The 21,019-nt window shown below is 41.7% G+C and overlaps 1 protein-coding gene across 1 annotated transcript; it reads right to left on the minus strand.

Annotated features, from left to right (window-relative positions):
* Positions 1–942: 942 nt before the first annotated feature.
* OHP (one helix protein) lies at positions 943–1,972 on the minus strand. Its single transcript, XM_086525800.1, has 4 exons — positions 1,814–1,972; positions 1,628–1,712; positions 1,423–1,545; positions 943–1,267 (listed from the first exon to the last, which is right to left on the minus strand). Exons 1-4 carry the CDS (start codon positions 1,879–1,881, stop codon positions 1,199–1,201), a joined length of 345 nt encoding a protein of 114 aa, XP_086381926.1. The 5' UTR covers positions 1,882–1,972; the 3' UTR covers positions 943–1,198.
* Positions 1,973–21,019: the final 19,047 nt, after the last annotated feature.

Raw genomic sequence — 21,019 nt, forward strand, 5'->3', positions numbered from 1 at the left:
ATACCCTACAATGCCTACATTATGCCACACATGACATACCTTTTGACATGTGAAGGGCATAACTCTAACTTGAGAAGGGACTATGAAGGGCATAACTGTAATTTGAGGTAGAATAGACATTATGAGCTGTAAACCTTTCTTAGAATGATGCTTAACCAACCTCTCTCTCTCTCTCTCTCTCTCTCTCTCTCTCTCTCTCTCTCTCACACACACACACACACACACACACACACACAATTGTAAGGTGGACAAAGCCCCCTTCTAAGCTTGCTATGTAAACTTTTCTTCACATCACTGGCCTTACTGAGCATATGAATTGCACCCTCAAACAAATAATAGGATCCCCTTCATTAGGATTGGGACCAAAGTCTGCCGTATGTAGTTCATGCCTACAATACCTCAGTCCAGCTATCCGCACAGGTCAGCCCTTTACGTGCACTATATGGAAGAGACCCTTGTCTTCCTCTTGATGTACAATCAGTCTCGATTCAGCCCGCCAAAGCTGATGCAATCGTTTACAACAAGTGCAGTCATCACTGCGCAGTGCACTCCTCCAAAACCTTCAGCAGGCACAACAGCATCAAAAGAAAAATTATGACGAGGGGCGCCTCCTTCTTGAATATTCTGACGGCGGTGAAGTCCTCTTGTATTAGCCTCTCAGAAAAGAAGGCCTCAGTGAATCATGGCTGCATTGGTAGCTAGGCCCCTACACAGTTCTGCATTGCCTGCGTACTAGCGCTTACTGCCTCGAACGACAGTCCAATGGCTCTATTACCACAGCCCCTACCTCAGGCAACTTGATAGAAAATGGTTGGCATATACACATGCAAAACAGGCGTGTTTGCTCGCATTATATCTATCTACTTCCTCTTGTCGGCTGATTCAAAACATGGAAAGCAGAAACTATTATAATACACTGTAAATAAACGCATGCTAGCCGCGTCTACAAAACAATACGGCTCATTCACAGAAGAATCCTTTACATCATCCCACACGTGCAATCCTTGAACGGCTGACATCAGAGGGCTTCGTCACAAAACTGGACAGGTGCTCATTTACATCTTGACTGCAGCAGTTGGAAATAGTTGCACGAGGGGTTTAATACATGGTGTTTAAGCCAATCATTTCCCATCATCAAATCGGCTAAATTGCATACATAAAAGACCAAGACGCAGCTCCTTTCACCGAGTTTTCCCATTTACAATGGCAGGTTGAGACCCTTGCCAACCTCAAAACCTATCACTTGCAAAATTCCCTTCTGGATGATCTGAGAGTCAAGAAGAAATTGACTATGGCGTCAGGCATCAGAACACAGTCACAGCATTCTTGGGCCCATATATCATGCATCAAAGAGCAGTGCTAGGAAGAAAATACGCCCATGAAGTGCACATAAACAGATCATGTAGCAGACAAAAAACATACCAATTCGACAAGAAAAATGCCGATGATACCAAGCATGGCCGCCCGAGAGTTCCATCGCTCTGCGTTCTGTGTGAAGCCCCACAGAGCAGTTGGCAGCTTGGGCTCTTCCTTGGGAGTCTCCACCTGTCGGTCAGCAACCAAACACAGATTAGCAACGGAGCCCAACATTGGTCAGAGACAAGCACAAGATTGGTAAGGGACATGCCCCTGATGGCAGCTTGGCAGCACGTATACACAGAGATACACAGCCATTTGCACGTCTAGCTGGGGCAGAGGAACGACGGCACGGCCTGTGAAAAAAAACCCAAAGCTCAAAACGTCTCTATTGCTTCTCTGCGTCTCAGCTCAGCTCTCTCGCTCTCTCTCTCTCACAGCACGCACTCCAACTTACGCGACTAAAGACGGAGCATAGGGGCGGGCCTGTAGCATCGAAGCGCTACCGATCGTCAGCGACGCCATAGCTTAACGTTGTTTGTGGTCCTTGATGGCCGGCTACAAATGTTTCAAAGTCTAAGGCCAAAGTGAAATTTGTCTTTCACCAAAATCCGAGCAGGTGCAGAGCCATTGTTGTGTGTGTCATGCCAGTTCATTCGTTATGTCAGGGAACTAGCAAAAAGCAAAATCAAGGTGGCATGTGCATGCATTGCTTTAAGTCACTAGTACTGCGGCCTGCCAACGGCCTCCGGCGGCCTCTCACACAGTCTCTATCTTACACCATCGGAAGTTGGCCGTAACGAAGCAATTTTCTCCACGTGTCAGGTGGGGTCGGAATCCCTCCCTCATTTATAATAGTATAGATGAATTCATTTCCACCAAATCTTCTAAGATTTACTCTCATGAGTGGCAAAATTATGTAGCTCTTCCCAATGATGGGGGGCAAGTTGTCCAACAAGCCCTTCCCAAAGCCAACCTATCCAACATGTCAGAGGACTAAACTTGGCAAAAAGCTAAATCAAGACGCCATGTGCACACACTCTCAAGTGGCTAACTATTGAGCCTTGGTTTGAGTGCAACCCCTCAAGCCTTCCACTATGATTTACCTTGCTCATGCATGGAAATTTTTTTGCTGATGTTCCCAATTATGGGCAACTTTTGCAACAAGACTTTCCACCCGGACGGTTGTTCAAATAACAAACCTTGCACAAGGAAGGTTATGTCTTGTACATTGATAACCCGCATATAACCATCTATTATACTTAGTGCACTACATTTCCAAAACATTGCCTTCACATACATGTCGAGATGGTGCCTAAAGAGGGACACTATTGGTTTGCAAAACAAAAGCAAGGACAAAAAGCGGACAGAATAGAAAGACAAATGAGAAGTAGAGTTGAAGCTCATGTAGGGATGCAACAGTGATGATATCTCATAAATACTATTATAATAAGATCAAAAGGGCATGATATATGGCTAGTGTTTCTACTAGGTGTCCAAGATAATTGATCCAACACGTGACCCTTTAAACCCAGCAACCTCCCACTTAAAAGCTAGTGTGACTACGTATGCACATATATAACAAGATTATTCAGCATCTTATCTCTAAGATCAAACAAAAAGCCAAAGAAGTATTCCAAAAGTATAAGGGTACTTTTGTTTAGGAGCATGTGCCTTTGAAAGGAGCGGATCTCATAGTCTGCCAACAAGATGGCACACTATCTACACCAAATCCTACCTTATCTTCACAATACCATCACCATATGCATGCACATCCACCTACCCTATTGGTGTGCCATGATAGCACGTGCCCATCTGCACCTTATCAGGACAAGGTTAGGACCAAGGGGGGCATGGCCCTAACTGTTAGGCATGCAAGGTTCACGGGTCTCCTAAAGGTAGACTAGGAGCTTATAAAAGGAGAATGGTTGGGTGGAGCATAGCATGCAGTAGCCCTTGGCCTTTGACACTGGTATCACAGCAGCTAGTTTGTGGGAAAGAATAATCTATGGAGCTTTTCTTCCATGACCATGCACAAGTTTTCATGGTCGGCTTGACGGGGTCGTGAGTATCATGAGAAAGGCATCTTACACACACACACACACACACATAGTCGTGTGAGGGACTTGCAGATTTTCGCAAGATGGTAGGCTTGGTAGGGTTGGGAGGGCAAGGGGCATACTTTACACCACTCGAGCATTTCCAAGCAAGGTCCACATAGGGCATCATCATCTCTTCTCTCACTCGTGATCTTTGATTTGCGCTTCCGGTCATGGGAAAGCTACAATTTCCCATTTAACCTTAATTGGGGTGTCCAAGAAGTAGCCCTAACGCCATCCCAAGAGCACCCTCCCACCAAGCTAAAGAGCTCATGTGGTAGTGCTTACACGAGGGCCAAGGTTGGGCATGCAGGGCTGTCAATCGGTCCATCTTTATGAGGATTTTACTAATGCAATAAGCACCATTTTTAGAGCTCTAGACAAGAGGGCAGATGCCAAGAAGACATATAAGCAAGGTTATGAGCCATAAAAAGGACCATGCAAAGCTAAGAAAGGTTATGCACATGTCATGTAGCTTGTAATGGTTACGATCAGGTTATGAGCCTTAAAAGGACCATGCAAAGCCAAGAAAGGTTATGCACATGTCATGTAGCTTATAATGGTTACAATTAGGTCGATCGCTATTTGATCGTTGAGTTAGAACAGCGGGGTTCAAGGGGCCCGATTGGAGTGCCCGAGTGGCTAGACCAATGTGGATAGGCATGCATGATGCCACACTATAAATAGAGTTCATGGATGGTGGAAAGTCATTCTTCTCATGGTTGGGTGCCAGGGTGGTGAGCTATCGACCAGATCCTCTCTTAGGTAGATGCCCATTGTGGCATTACAACAATGTAGCATTGATATCAAATCTTGTCTTGATTTTGGGGTGGCTGGGTGCATGAAGCGGGCCAGATAGAACTTAGTTGTTAATTTCATTATTATCTTGAGTAGTGTGTGGATAAGGGGGGTCCGGTCAAGCGTGCAAAGAGAAGATAAGAGGATGGGCAGAATTTGAAACCATCTTTCAAAAAGAGCTCTTGCTAGGAAATGAGGAAGAGCAAAACTAGGAGCTATGGGACAAGTGCTCAATGCAAAACAAGTCCCTAACTCAGTACATTTCAGACTACAGAGAGATAGTGCTCACATTAAAGGGAATCGATGCATTCCAAACTTTGTGGGGCTTCAAGAGGGGCCTCACAAATGACTACATTGAGTACCTTGAGCCTCTTCAATCGAATGATTTATCTGAGGTCATCAAGTATGCACAGATATATGATGACATCAAGCGAGAGTTATTTACACAACATGCTACAATTTGAGCATGGTGGTAGGGTCATCAACCTACAGGGTGACTATAGTGTCCCCTCTACCCCTCTCATCTCTTCCATGAAGCTACACAGAGCAGCGTGCAGAGGCTAGATACAAGAGGCATTTTCTTGTTACCCTCTTTTAAATTGGGTTGTTTTAAGTGAACGTAATTTTTTTGTTTTGTATTTGAAACTGTAATGATATTTGCGTAGACAAACACACTAAAAAACATGGCCTTGGACAAGACTCACTATTTGAGAACCCTGTTTGGCATGCATGCGAATCTATAATGAAAAAATGCAAGGCAAAAGAAACCCTTAAGAAAAATTACGTAGATGCTTTAATGAATTTATTTGAGGAGTTCCAGGATGTATTTCTCGGTGTACCAGATGACTTGCCACCATCTCGGGAAGTAGACCATGTCATAGATGTATGCCAGGGTCAAAACCTATAAGCAAACCTACTTATAGATTAAGCCACTCCAAAGAATAGGAGGTGGAAAGACAATTAGTAGAATACGTGAACAAAGGCTTTATTAAGCTTAGTTCTAGTATGTGGACATCACTTGTTCTTTTAGTAAAGAATAAAGACAGATTCATGCAGATGTGCGTATATTATATGGCTCTTAATCGAATAACGCGATTGAGAAAAAATATCTAGCGAATGGATGAGTTATTTGATCACATCTTTGGGTCAAAGTATTTTTCCAAAATTGGTATGAGATCTAGCTATCATCAGATCAAGATTAGACTAGAAGATGTTGCAAAGAGCATTTAGAACCCGCTTTGGGCATTTTGAGTTCTTGGTTATGCCATTTGGGCCCAATGCACAACAACATTCATGACATTGATGGACAACATATTACGTCCAGACTTAGGAAAATTCGTAGTAGTTTTCCTAGACGATACACTAGTCTATAGTAAATCTCAAAAAGAACACTTAGAACATTTGCATCGAGTTTGAACTATTGAGAAAACATAAATTATTTGCAAAGGAAATCAAACATGATTTCTTTGATACTGAGATTTATTATTTGGATCACATTATATCCGTAGAGGGAACGTGGATGGAACCTAAGAAAGTAGAAGCTATTCTCAGGTGGTCATCACCAAGGAATCTCGAAGAACTGCAGATTTTTCTTGGTATGTCAGGATTTTATCAACAATATGTAAAGGACTACACAAAGATCTCAATCTCGTTGGACAAACCAGTTGAGGTCAAAAAGCAAGAACATACGTTGGGGGGAAGCCCAATAGAATAGCTTAAAATCTTAAGGTGGCAGTAGGAGCTACACCTATATTGACTATAGTGGATCCGAATGAGCTGTTTGACTTGTAATAGGTGCAGCTAATGAGGACATAGGAGTTGTGCTTATGCAAAGGGGACGCACAATTGCATTTCAAAGCAAAAAGTTAGATTATGCCCAATGTAACTACTCGACATGTGAGCGAGAGTTACTAGGTATAGTACATGTACTTAAAAAGTGGAGACGCTATTTATATGATGTCACTTTTGAGGTCCGGATGGACCATGAAAGTTTTAAATTTCTTTCAAGTCAAAATGAATTGAAGGGTAGAAAGGCTCGTTGGGCAGAGATCCTACAAGAGTTTGACCTTCAAATACGTTACCAGAGAGGTAAACATAATGTAGTTGTAGATGCAATGAGTCGAATGCCGCAAATTAATGAATTAAGCTTCACAATCTTCAAGAATGATTTCTTGGAGTCATTACGTGGCTTGTGTGAGCACAATCCTTTCTTTATAGAGGTGTCGTGCACAGTACGTGATCGCACTACTTCAAAGACGTAAACACCTTCCTCGTCGGCACCTAGTGCTAATCCGAAGAGACGAGCCATAGGTGCAATGAGTAGGGAAGCAATCGTTAGTATGGAGAGACTAACCGAGACTTTCAAATATAGTTTGGAGCCAGAGAGCTCTGACATAGACCCTTCATCACCTTTGACAACTTTGACTTCAAAGAGGGTGATAAAGCTCGCTAGGGGGATAAGTATGCTAACTACTCCATTGATGATGGGTACTTACTCTCCAAGGGTAGAGTGTATGTACCAACTAGTGGTAACTTTTGGGCTCGCATTCTTAAATAAAGTCACAATAGTCCAAGTGTCGATCATCCCAGGAATCAAAGGACCTATGCACTGGTTAAAAGTTGGCCTAGTTTGTTTAAGAATGTTTAGACTTATGTACTGAAATGCAATAAGTGTCAGGTCAATAAACATGAGCATGTTGGGAATTTGGGGAGACAGGTTGCTTAAAACAATTCAACACTTGCTCACAAACATCCCCATCAACCAATCAACCTCTTTCTCCAATTTCCAAGCGCGCACGCACACACACCTAGACACACACACAAACAAACTGTTGGGGTATAAATCCCAATGTGGTCGCCCAGGTAAGTGGGCGGGCCGCCAGGTATGTACACATATTCTTTTGTAAAAACCTAATAAGAACTCACTATGCTCTACACATTACAGTAGAGCGAGTTCACCATATCGTCGTGCTCTTATTCTCGCACTCTCTCTCGCGTCGCACTTCCGCTCGTACTCCTTCAACTGGTATCAGAGCTCAGATCGAGGCTCGGGGCAGCACTGCAGGAGGCTAGAGTCACCAGCTCAGATTGGAGTGAAATTCGACAGGCGAAGACACGGCCATCGTTCGGCTTCGACAAAGGTCTGCGCAGGCCATTTTCGACTACGTGGTCTCGGCGGGTGCAGATTCGACTCTGCAAATTTGGGGTTTTCGGCCTACGACTGCAGGTGCTGAGGATATCGACACTCCCAGAGTGTTGATTTGTGGCTGTCTACACATCGAAGGACGGCTCACAGATCTTGGAGGCGTGTCACATACGACACGGGCGCATCTACACACAGTCTGTAGGCGACATCCACTAGTTCATCAGGTAGTTTGTGTTTGCTGCTTGAAAGTAAACTACTGTGAAGCATAGCTATGGCTAGATCACAGGACACTGCTCTTTACAATATCAAGAAGCTGGATGGAACCAATTTCCCATTGTGGAAGCAGCATATTTGGCACGTGTTGGTACAAAAGAAGCAGATAAAACCTATAAAGCTCAAGGGGATAAAACCAGAAGATATGGACGAAGATGAATGGAGCGAAATGGAGGAATTGGCACTTTCTACCATTATGCTGACTTTGGCAAAAAGCGTTTACTTCAATGTAGCATACGAGATGTCGGATTATCAAGCATGGTTAAAGCTGAGTGATCTTTATGAGAAGCAGAGTGCAGCTTCACAGGTATACTGGCTTAAGAAGCTTGTTGACTTGAAGATGAAAGAAGGGACACCTATGTCCAATCATCTGAATGAATTCAACACAATCTATAGTCAGTTGTCAGCTCAAGGTGTCAAGTTTGATGAACCTGTTAGAGCTATGTTCCTGTTGATCACATTGCCGGAAAGTTGGGACACTTTTCGCACAGCTTTGAGTAATTCTGCACCTCCAGATGGTTTGAACATAGCAGGTGTAGAAGGAAGTCTGCTTACTGAAGAAACCAATAGAAAGACAATGGACAAAGGCAAAGGAACAGCCTTAGTTGTCAGGGGAAGGACCAAAGAAAAGTACAAAGGTGGAAAGAGGAATCAGTCTCGTAGCAAGTCCCGTAGTGCTAAAGGCAAGAGTGACATAGAATGCTACCATTGTGGCAAGAAGGGTCACATGAAAAGAGACTGCAGAGAATGGAAAGCAGAAAAAGGCAAAGAGAAAACTGAAGACCATGGTGAGAAGAACAAGTCCTTAGTGAAGATTCAAGAAATAAATGTGACAAACACTGTTGCAGAGGATGACAGTCTAGTGTCAAGAGACATCTACTTCTTGAAGAATACAATGGACTCAGCTCTTCTTATAGCATCTGATGGAAATGCACTGAGTGACTGGATTATAAACTCAGGGGCATCACTTCATGTGTCTCCAAACAAGGAGTGGTTTACCTCTTATGTGACCACTAAAGATCATGTTCGGCTAGGCAATGGGCAGACATGTGAGATCTTAGGTGTTGGAGATGTTCAATTGAAGTTTCAGAATGGCTCTTCTTTCACGCTGAAGAATGTGAGACATGTTCCCGCAATTACAAAGAGCTTGATCAGCACAGGTTTACTTGGTGATGCTGGCTACGTCACCACTTTTGGACAGAACATGTGGAAGATATCCAAAGGTTCTATGACAGTAGCACATGGAGTATAGTCTGAAGGACTTTACATGATTTATGTATCAAATGTCTCTAAAAATGTAATCAATGTAACCGAGCAGCCGAACGTTTCTTTGTGGCATAGCCGGTTAGGACATATGTCCAAGAAGGGAATGGAAATCTTGTCTTGTTCAGGTTATTTGCCTGGCTTGTCATTTAATGATTTTGAATTCTGTGAACATTGTATGTATGGTAAGCAAACACAGCAGCCACATAAGCATAGAAGCAATAGAAGAGATACACAGTTGGCACTTGTTCATAGTGATTTGTGTGGACCTATGCCTAACCTATCTCTAGGGGGAGCTTCTTACTTTATGACATTTATAGATGATTACTCGAGGAAAGTATGGGTTTACTTTCTCAAGCACAAGGATGAAGCATTTAGTGTTTTCAAAACGTTTGTGACACTTGTGGAGAATCAGAGTGGCAAGAAGCTTAAATGCTTACGCACTGACAATGGTGGAGAGTATGTTTCAAAGGCCTTTCAGGACTTTTGTGAGTCAAAAGGTATAAAACGTGAACTTACTGCTCCTTACAATCCTCCTCAAAATGGTGTTGCTGAGAGGATGAATAGGACCATACAAGAGAAGGTCAGAAGTATGTTGTCTAATGCACAGCTGCCAAATGGGTTTTGGGCTGAAGCTGCATCAACAGCTGTTCATCTTGTAAATAGATCTCCTAGCAAGGTTTTGCAGAAGGATTCAGTGCCAGAGATGGTATGGTCAGGCAAAATGCCCTCATACAAGCATCTTAGAGTCTTTGGCTGTGAGGCATATACTCACGTTCCAAAGGAATTTAGGAACAAACTTGAGCCAAAGAGTAGAAAGTGCATCTACCTAGGCTATGGTAATTTTGGTGAGATGGGGTACAGACTTTGGGATCCCGAATCCAGAAAGGTTGTCCGCAGCAATGATGTTCACTTTAATGAATCCAAATATCATTCTAAACCACAGAGGGTTGAGGAGATTAGAAGAGTTGTCTTCCAAGAAGATGGACCTGCACGTGCAAGACAAAATGTCAGGGCTCAAGAGGAGCAAGGACAGGATAGATTGGAACCACAGGTTGTGGCTGAGCCTGAGCCACCTATTGTGTGTAGATCTGGACGTGTCACGTGACCTCCTGATAGGTTTGTTACATCTATGAACTATGTCATGCTGACTGATTGCAATGAGCCTTCATGTTACAAGGAAGCAGTGCAAATGAAGGACTCCGGGAATTGGCAATTGGCCATGCAGTCAGAGATGACAGCCTGCATAAAAACCAGACATGGAAGCTAGTTAAATTAGCACGGGGCAAAAAGGCTCTACCCTGTAAATGGGTTTAGAGGTATAAGATCACCGCTCATGATAGTCAGCCAAAGTACAAAGCAAGGCTTGTTGCCAAGGGCTTTAAGCAAGAACAAGGCATTGACTTTGATGAAGTCTTCTCTCCGGTGGTCAAGATGACTACATTGAGATGCTTTCTTGCATTGGTTGCCATATTAAATTTGGTGTTGCACCAAATGGATGTCAAGACAGCGTTCTTGCATGGTGATTTAGATGTGGAAATTTACATGCAGTAGCCAGAAGGGTTTGTTGAGAAAGGCAAGGAAGATTGGGTATGCCAGTTGTTAAAGAGTCTTTATGGCTTAAAAAAATCACCGAGGGCATGGTACCATAAATTCCACAAGTTTATGCTTTCTCAAGGCTACAAATGTAGTGAGTTCGATCATTGTCTATATACAAAGAAGGCTAAGGATGGTAGTTGGCTTATCCTTATTTTGTATGTGGATGACATGTTGATTGCTGGCAAGCACTTGGAAGAAATTTCAGCTTTGAAGTCAAAGATGGCAAAATCGTTTGACATGAAAGACATGGGTGAGGCAAGTCATATCCTTGGTATGCGCATTGAGAGAGACAGATCAAAGAAGTTGATTTGGTTATCTCAAACAGAGTATATTGACAAGGTTTTGCAACGTTTCAATATGGAGAAGGGAAAGGCATTGAGTGTTCCATTGCCACCATATGTGAAACTTAGCAAACAAGATTGTCATGTGTCTGAGGAAGAACGGGCTGAAATGGATAAGATTCCATATGCGTCTACAGTGGGTAGTTTGATGTATGCAATGATTGCTACTCACCCAGACATTGCATTTGCAATGGGAGTAGTAAGTCGATACATGTCAAACCCAAGCAAGAAACATTGGGAGGTAGTGAAAGGAATATTGAGATACCTGAAAGCTACAAAGAGTATGCGTATATGCTATGGGAGTCAGGAGCTAAGTGTAAAGGGTTTTACAAACTCAGATTATGCAGGTGACTTAGACAACCGAAGGTCTACGTCAGGGTATGTCTTTACATTGGCTGGTGGAGCAGTATCATGGCGTTCTAGATTACAAGATTGTGTTACTCAGTCTACTACAGAGGCTGAATATGTTGCAGCATCAAAGGCATGCAAAGAATCAATTTGGCTTAATCGACTAGTAACAGATTTGGGAATCAAAGAAGAGATGCCTGTGTTATATTGTGATAGTCAAAGTGCTATACAATTGGCTCGCAATCCAGTTTATCACTCAAAGACAAAGCATGTGGATGTGAAGTATCATTTCATCAGGGAAATGCTCGAGGATAAGCAACTTCAGCTTGTCAAAGTTCACACCACAGAAAATCCTGCTGATCTACTTACAAAAGGACTTCCCTCAGAGAGCTTTGCGCATTTTCGCAAGCAGTTAGGTGTAGGGTAGTACATCACTTCTCTACATCTCTTGTATATTAGCTTGTATAGTAGCTTCTCTCACACTTAAAGTACCACATTGGACTTTAAGTGGGAGGTTGTTGGGGTATAAAGCCCAATGTGGTCGCCCAGGTAAGTGGGCGGGCCGCCAGGTATGTACACATATTCTTTTGTAAAAACCTAATAAGAACTCACTATGCTCTACACATTATAGTAGAGCGAGTTCACCATATCGTCGTGCTCTTCTTCTCGCACTCTCTCTTGCGTCGCGCTTCTGCTCGTACTCCTTCACACACTAAGAGCATAGAATTGACAGAGACAAGTTGTAAGAGGGTGTAAGAACATGGAAGAGAAGATGTAAACGTAATTAGGGAGTACACAACAAACACATAATAGCTTAAGATTTCTTTGTGTACTTTTGTGTGTGTGTGTGTGTGTGTGTGTGTGTGTGAGAGCATCTCCATCTTTTCCTTTCTCTGTCAACATCTTCCCCTTCTATTTCTTTGTTTTCCCTTCTCCATCAAGGAAAGTCAAGTGTTGAATTTCATGGCCAAGGGTGGAAGCCCACCCTTGCACCCAACAGAGCGTCTCAAGGTTGGGGAGACTACTCCATTCTTTGGAGATTCATTAAGGGAAATGGGAAAGCATTTCCATGGACTTTATTACCGGTTTATCAAAGACTAGTGGAGGAAATGACTCGGTGTGGGTGGTAGTGGATAGGTTAACCAAAATTGCAAAGCTAATTGCCACGAAGAAAATGGTTAAAATGCTAGAGTAGGCAAAAACCTTCATTGAGCATCTCTATAAGCTATATGGCCTACCCTTAGATATAGTGTCAGATAGAGATAGAAACTTCAATAGCATTTTTGGAGGAAAGTTTTCAAAAAGCTAGATATTACTCTGAGTATAAGTACAATTGGCTTGAACCCCAACAATCTCCCACTTAAAGGCCAGCGTGATGCAAGTTGCCTATGTATGTACAACCTATACAACCATGAAGCTTTCAGTGGCTTCACCCTACACCCATCATCTCAATGCAATGTGCAAAGCGCTTTGAGGATTTGCTAAATCAACTTCTTTCCTTGTTGTAAAGAACTCATCATGATTGTTTCCTTGCTCTGACCAATTACATCTTTTCTGATTTCCAAGTTCTTATCAAAGGTAAGATGTACCTCTTTTAAAAATTGCTCCTACAAAATAAAGATGATTAGATAGTATTTGTTGTCTTGTCCAGGTAGACTTCATTTGGAATTTTCGGATGATTGATTTGTGTAGCCAAGATCTTCTTAGATGGAGCTCTGCTTACTATGGAAACCTTCAATTCATGCTACCTAAAGCCTTTTGGCCTTTGAAAATGTTCATAAGAATTGAAAAATCTTCTCTCGTACACGTGAGCCTTGGCAATGAAGAACTCGTCAGGAGCCGCTTGTTGAAGTTGCTGACCACCAACCTTGACTTGAGTTGTTGCAAATTTCATTTTCACTTCTCCTTGAAGTTTTGGAGTTTGATGTCGAGGTACTTTAAATTGGTAATGTCTCCACATTGTTGCTTGGTTCTCTTCTCTTTGATCCATGGGAGGCACCACTGGATAGTCTTGAATAGGATGTATCTAGTTCAAGTTCTTGCAATCGTTCCAAATATTCAAGATCCCTTTGCAATTGCATTTCTTTCTCTATGAATTGCAGATAATGTTTCCTGAAGGGGTCATTGAGTGATAATCTTGAGTGTAGATCCCCCCTTCCTAGAAGTTTGAGTAGGTTCATCAATTGGAAGCATCTTGTAGATGTATGCATCATCTCCTATGCACTCTTGAACTCTATTTGCAAGCTCTCACAACTTCATGTGAATGAGGAGGACTGCCACATAACTTGATATAGTCATGTCCAATCTCATCCTCATAGATGATGTTGTTATCTCAAGTTTGAAGTGAACCCTACCAATGGGTCTATATTTTGATGATCCTACTTCAGCACTCTTCAAGCCAAATATCATCCAAATTGCTCCTATTTTGGAATCCCTTGACTTCATTTGTACTCCCCTTGTATTATTGTCAATGAATGGAATAGAAAGAATTTTGCAAGCTTGTTAGAAGTGTACTCCTTTTTTAGCCCAATTCACATGGACATTGTGCTTTCTCATCCATGGTCTTTCAAGTTATCTTTGATCTACTAGCTTTTCTACAGGCAACACATAAAACTTGTGCATCGTAATATAATAATTATCTTGACCTTGAGCATTAGTGATCCAAGGACATAAGTGATTTCACCCGAAAAGGCTTGACATTTGGTTTTCTTTTGTTTGATAGTTTGTTTTTCTAAAGTTTCCAAGTTCTCAAAGTTATTTAGATTCAAAGTACTTCCCCCATCAACATAGGCCCTAAAGGTGATCTTATCTTGTCCCAATCCTACTTGAAGGTATGGCTCCATGTCTGAATCATCATCTGAGTCTTGATACTCATGATATTTTACTAATGGTGATAAAGGGTTCCTCATTCGTAGTCATTGCCATCATAGGAGTTATCTCATATTCTTCTTGTCGGCTCCTTCGCAGGTTGGGAAAGTTTAAAAAAAAGTGGATGTGACTCTTGTTTTAGACAATTTTTTAGTCTTTTCTTCAATTTATGCATTTTGTTTTTGTTTTCTCTGTGAGTTTCTATGCCTTCTCGCTCCTTTTGTATCTTGTGATGACTTCTTGCTTTCCTTAACATCCTCATTTGTTTGTAGAGCATTGTTCGAGCTCTCGTCACAACATTCACACACACTACTGGTTCACCCTCAGATGGGGTTGTTGGTATTGACACTACCACATTTAGTGTTGGTTTTCTATGGTTTTTTGGATTTCATAAATAGTCATTTGGAAAGTGATACCCTTTCTTACTACAACCATGAGAATATGCAATAGAAGGTACGAAGTTTTGACCCAGCTCTCCGTAAAAAATGTACAACAAAGTAGGATCTTATAGCAAGGAGAGTAGAGAGAGATATGATGCAAAATAAATTGGTGGAAAATCAAAATTTAGATTAGAACTATTAAAAGTTATGGCATCATCCACCCATGCACTCTCAAGGTAGAGCTTAGATGGTTATATAGACAACTAGAGCTGTTAGGCAAAATTACAAAGGGTTAGTTATGCTTCAATATGGATGTCATGGTTCATGGAGATGGCCTCCTTATATAGATGTAAAGGATCCTCTATGAGCTACCCTCTCTAATGAGAGATAGCCATCCATGTGCCCATGTGTAGCCATTGATGTGTAGTCGTCCATGTGTAGCCAAGTCCACCTAGAACTCGGTCACCAGCCGTTGAATGTCGCCCACCAACCATCGGCCAAATACCACCGACCATCGGTCATAGACCACGGGCTAACCATTTTTTGGTCACTTTTTGGCCGTCATTCGGCCAACATATTTTGGCAAAAAGGAATATTCTGGATCGTGTGTATATTGTTGGTTTTGCGACGAGTGATTTTTGTCACGCATGATAGCTTCTGTTATTTCTTGCATGATGGCTTCTAAATTTTCTATGTACCATCCATGATCACAAATAAATACCTCATCAATGTGTAAGGTGGAATCCACCAAATATATGTGCACTATTGGGTTCTCCTCATATGGGCCTTACAAACTGTGCAACATACATTATGGTGAGCAAAATTGACAGGTGGGCATTGCAGGTATACTAACACTCTCTCCTCACTCATTCTTCCATTGATCATAGGCTCCACAATGATGAGAACCATCTACCCTTTCTTCTAGGTGAGGCTCGATTGCATCCGGGTAGGTTGGATTCACTTTGATAGCCATATGATGGGTTGGTTCTAACCTAGGTGGTGGCATAAACAAATCTTTATCAATTGGCATGGAAGAGGTACGTGTTGCATAGGACATGATAGGAACCATAGTTTGTTTGCTTGCTTGTCCTTTAGGTGTCATCCACTCAAGGAAACGTGGATTCCCATTGCTATTTTTGTCCTCATGTCTCCATGGGTATATATTGTACATCTCCATTGTACCTTGGCCTATTGTAGCACTCATGGGTTTCATGCTTTGTCCACTTGCCTTCTATGGAACCCGAGTTAAGTTGTTTCTCATAATCCATAAGTTGTTCTTGATGAGGATCTTATCCCAAAAAAATATTTGAAGAGTATCCATCAATTGACTCATTTTCCCAAATTCTTTTTTGTACTCTTCCATAGTTTCTACTAGACCCGCTTGCATAGACATAGAAACTTCTATTGTGCCACTCCCTATATCTACTTCTTTGGTATCTTTCCCATAGATCTCACAATCATCCCTTAGTTCAATGGAATCATGTATACAAGACTCCAATGTGGCATGTTTCATGCTTTACAAGCTAGCTTGCATGTAATTCTTTATATGACAAACGTTCCAAGAAGAGTGAAACAAGTTTATCTTGTTTGGGAATTTCTTTCTCTGAACATCTCACTACATATTGTTGGATCTTGCTCCCACAATAAATAACAATTCCCAGTTCTCTTCTTTGAACCTATAGGTTTGTGCCAATATGTTTTTGTGTTTGATAATCATTTTAGCAAATGAAGCAACAAAAATTTGTGCTAGAGTCTGAAGATCTTGAATACTCTGAGGTTCTAGACTGTAAAACCATGTTAAGATCGTGCCTTCCAGTGTCATTCCAAACCCCTCATATTGTAAGTGAAAGTCATAGAATCTTTCTACTCTTGATTACTTGATGGAATCTTGCCAATTGATCATAGGATTACTTAAGCCATTATACCCTTTTACCCATTTCCAAAAATCAACCGGTCTTACTTCTCTTGCATGGTCTAACCCATTCTTGTTTGTGTTTGGCATCTCCAATCCAGGACCTTCTTACCAAGTTGGGTCTATTTTTTTTGCATTTGAACTTTTGTTGATTTGTTGGTCATCATGTCTATCCTCTTTTATGTTGTTGTTTCATCCGTTGATCCAATTTTGTGGGCTAAAATCCTCACTAGCATGCATCGAACTAGATGTGTGTAGTGGCTAGGATGACTCCACATGAGCCGAATAACTACTCATGAAAGATCCATAAGCCAAATTTTGAGGTATGGCTCGATGTGTAGGATGCATCTCTTGGTTTTCTCTCAACCCTGATTTCTTGTGTTCTACATGTGTAGCATATCTCTGAGTTGGGTTGGAAACCTAGGTGGTGGGTGACTTGGCATGCTTAAATCCCACTCAAATATTTTCAAGATATCCCTTGACAAGATCACCCTAGCCTAGAGTAAACAACCCCTTTTTTTTGCCATGATCAAGTCTCTAGAAAGTCAAGTATTGGTGGCCCTCAAGTCTTAGGACACCTATTCTAGACACCCTAAAAGTTTGGAATTGGGAATTCTAATTTAAAAAAACTTCTATTCTAGAAAAAACTAACTCAATTTGGAGTTTTATATCAAAAGTTAAAGAAATTTTGGTGAACTACACTCAAAACAGTTTCATTATGGTGTTCATACATAATTTTGTGATCCAAATTTCTCAAAATTTGACAAGGAGGCTTTAATTCTCAAGTAAAAACTATTAGTAACAAAACGTTGACACCCTTATTATTTTGTATAATATTTCATCATGGGCCGGGCTTGTCGGTCCCATAGGTGCATGGTCAGTGATTGGGTGATCATCGATGAGAAGCGCACCATAAACTTTATACCAAATCAAGTATAAATGTTTTGACCGACCAAGTGTGGACACCCATGAGGGAAATGGATGAGCCCATAGGTAAGCCATTGTAAACCTAAAACTCTCTCATTCTCATATGTGCAATAGACAGAGTGCTCCTGCTCCGTCACTTGCTTGTGGCTATGTGTGTGTTGCTGTTTTTATACTTATACTCAAAAGAACATGATAGTTCAAAAGACAATTTGCTTTAGACAAGGGAGAAGGAGTAGCACAAAAACAAATCAATCTTTGATTCATTTTTGCACATTAAAGTGAGAATGAGGTATCATTCTAGTGTTTTTGTACAAAGGGTAATAAGGAATAACTGACTCTAGAGTGAAAAGGTTTAGGTACATCAATGACCGACAACAACTAAGTCAGAGCTAAGCCAAAAAGGTCCTAAGTAAAGATAGAGTCCTCACATGCATCCATGTAAACAAGACGCTGCAGATTCGTTAGCCAGGAGAGTACTCATTGAATTTTGCTTAATATTTCATGATAGATCCTAGCCTTGCTACATATATGAGGACGAAGATGCTTGCAAGTGTTTTCTGTGTTTAATCATACATTCTTAAGAGCTTGCGATTCTCCAAATTTCTTCTTTTGGGACTCCATGTGGCTTATTATGGAAAAATAACTCTAGAGAGGGTGGAATAGAGGTAATGTTTTTGCATCAACACTCGTTCTATTTCAATATCCAAGTAGAAGAAGTTGGACCTAATTTAAGGTGACTTAGATTTAAAGAAAACCTAAAATAGTTCGCTTGGTTTGGTTCACTAGTTTGCCTCAAGATACTTATGTGACGGTCAATGGAATCCATATGCTCTAGAATACTTGGGTCTACAATGTGATTGCCTGCATTCTACCATAAGATCGAGTAGCTATCTTCCACCATAATTCCAAGGGGGCTACCATCAGTTCCAACGTCCATCACCTTTTAAAAGTGACAAAGGGTTCTCCGCACAATAGAATAATGATTACTATTGAGCTCCATGCATGACTTTTGGAATGGCTAAGATGCATCTAGCCCAAAAATGTATTGTTTTTATTTAAATAAAAGTAAACCATATTGTTAGCGACGGCTGGACACACCCAACGGAGGATGATTGCCCGGCAGGATATTATTTTTCTTTGTAATTATTCCTTAATTGAGAAGAAACCGTCATTTCACCTTTGTAAATAGTGGGGCTTGCAGAAGCTTCCAAATTGTATCCCATTTTTGACATTTAGACTGACTAAATGGTTAAATTGGAACATTAGCGTTTGAGATTGTAAGGTATTTATACCACTTTTGACCTTAATGCAAAAACCTTTTGTCATTTTTGTAAGTTTTTGTCTGTGTGAGTTGAGCGTACTCTGTGTACAAGAGAGAGTGAGAGTTTTATCTTGAAGCTACACGCGCACTGGTGGTCAGAATCGAGTGGGGAGAAGTGCAACGTGTTGCCCCCAAAGAGAGCTACGCGCCAACACCTACATTGCAGGTCTACGGCCCTGCTTCGCAAGATCGACCCACGAGCTATATCTAGTGATTCGGTGAGCATACGTTGTCTATTTTTGCATTTCAGCATATCCACGCGTTCGCATTGAGTAGAGCTACACATTAGGCACTTTAGTTTTTGGAAACGATGACCTGAAAATTTCGACCAGACATCCTACGTGATTTTGCACTAGGCGTTTAGGGTTGGGGTTTTGGTTCATGGACCTTAGGGAGAGCAACCTATTGGTGTTAATAGGGTTTCCTTCAAGTTCCGTAGTGTTTCAAGAACGTTTGATGGGTATTTGGCTCTTGAAGGCGTTGTAGGAAATCTCCTCTTATGTACTCTTGAAGGCTGTAGCTTAGACATTGGGTAGAAACCTCCGTAGGAGGTAGTCAATAGTCGATCGAGTGTAGGTTGATACCTTATGCTTGCTTCCATGCGCCTGCGGGTCGAGCTTCGTCCTTAGCTGACAAATCTTGTTAAGTGAGTTCTCGTTGTATCGACGCCCATCGCGGCGTATCCGCCAACACATATAAAATTTGTGTTAAAAAATACATTGAGTATAGATGGTTACAAGAAGTGCTATGTGTGGAATTATAGAATCACTTTGATCTGTAATTTTTTTTTGGCATTCTAGATTATTTTGAGGCTACATGTAAATCTCTAAGTACTCTTAGTAGCACAATGATGCTTCTCATCAATGAGATCTCTTCCTCCCTATATGCATACTCCATCTAAATGGAAAAGATAATGGATGTGCTTGCATTCTCTTGTTTCTTTCATACAAGCTCAATGCACGCAAGATATAGGCATGAATCCTAAACGTATGAAATCCATGAAGAATCTCAAGATATACTAGTTTCTTAGTACTCCATATAAGGATAGTCACGTACGTACTCGGTCCATTCTACACTTACCCATTAATTTACCTTGAAGATATCCTCCCAATAGTTTCAGAAAAGCATAGCCTATCCTTTGTCCTCTGTTCTCATGCACCATTAGCTAGCCAAAGCCCCAGTTCCTACGCATACACACATACCGCTCAGATGCACACCCCCTGCTTACCAAGGCCTTGATGGTGATGACGATGCATGCCCCCCACCTTGATTCACTTCCATGTTGCACCAACATGCAGCAAACCTGCAGATCCTGCCCTCGCTTGTCTCTCGATCATCTCCATCAGCATCTACTCATGTAGCTCGCAGACAATCAGTTCCTACACTCGCAAGCTCTTTATCAATCCGGGCACAAAGAAGGAGACCCTTGCTTCCCTGTTCCAGTATCGGCCCTGTTCCAATACCGGCCCCCTCCTTACCCACTCCTGCTCCATCATCATCACCATCACCTCCGCTTGACAAGCTACATATGTACATTTTGTTGCTCGTTTATACTAATATGCGTTCCCAGATACCTCAGCATATTCTCACCATGCTGCTTCTACCCTACCTCCACCTAGTCTTTGATGCCTCTGTGCAGATCTGCTCTGATCATGGCCCTCTACTCGTCTTCCTCTTGCAAGCCCGTCAAGGTCTACATCCATTTGCCCCTACGCAGACCTACGAGAGAGAGAGAGAGAGAGAGAGAGAGAGAGACGCATTGGCGTGCAAAAATAAAATTAAAAAAATATCTCCTCCGTCTGTCCTGCCAGGTTCTGATATCGAAATAAATCTCTCTCATGTCTCTTTGGGGATGATTGAAAGCATCAAAGTTTTTTGATGAGATTCTTGTGCAGGTTCCCTCTGAGAGTGCATTGATTGTATGATATGCCCCTACGTAGAGGGGTGGGTTGTTATTAGTTGGCACATGCGGGTTTCTCTCGAATGCGATCACCTATGCTGCCACTCAGAAACGTTGCTGCACACGATGCATGCCCTGTAAATGAATGCACAGCATGGCACAAATCACACAAAATCAATCTCTCTCTCTCTCTCTCTCTCTCTCTCTCTCTCTCTCCACATTAGACACTCGTCTCCTACTTTGTGGGTCACCTGTGCCACAACTGTGTTAGCCTCTTTTCCTATTCAATTAAGAAGCCACCCGTCATTCCCCTCTGGGCCCTCCCTTTTCTCTCCCCCTCCATATTGCTAACATTGGCCTTTAAGACATATTTAGGAATTTTGGGAATTATTCAAGTCCCATTGTTTAAAATGAGATTTGAAATTGCAGTATTTTTTTGTTAAGTTTGACCTCATGGTTGTTTGTGAGGACCCTTTGTGGCCATATAAA

This window comes from Adiantum capillus-veneris, chromosome 12 (genome assembly GCF_014529385.1).
Source record: "Adiantum capillus-veneris isolate H3 chromosome 12, ASM1452938v2, whole genome shotgun sequence".
NCBI lineage: Eukaryota > Viridiplantae > Streptophyta > Polypodiopsida > Polypodiales > Pteridaceae > Adiantum > Adiantum capillus-veneris.

Excerpts from the sequence above, each read along its gene's own strand:
- OHP (XM_086525800.1), bottom strand. The coding sequence starts at position 1,881 with ATGGCGTCGCTGACGATCGGTAGCGCTTCGATGCTACAGGCCCGCCCC. Across the intron at positions 1,546-1,627 it reads CTGCCAAGCTGCCATCAGGG|GTGGAGACTCCCAAGGAAGA; the intron begins GCATGTCCCTTA and ends GCTGACCGACAG. Across the intron at positions 1,268-1,422 it reads GCATTTTTCTTGTCGAATTG|ATCATCCAGAAGGGAATTTT; the intron begins GTATGTTTTTTG and ends CTTGACTCTCAG.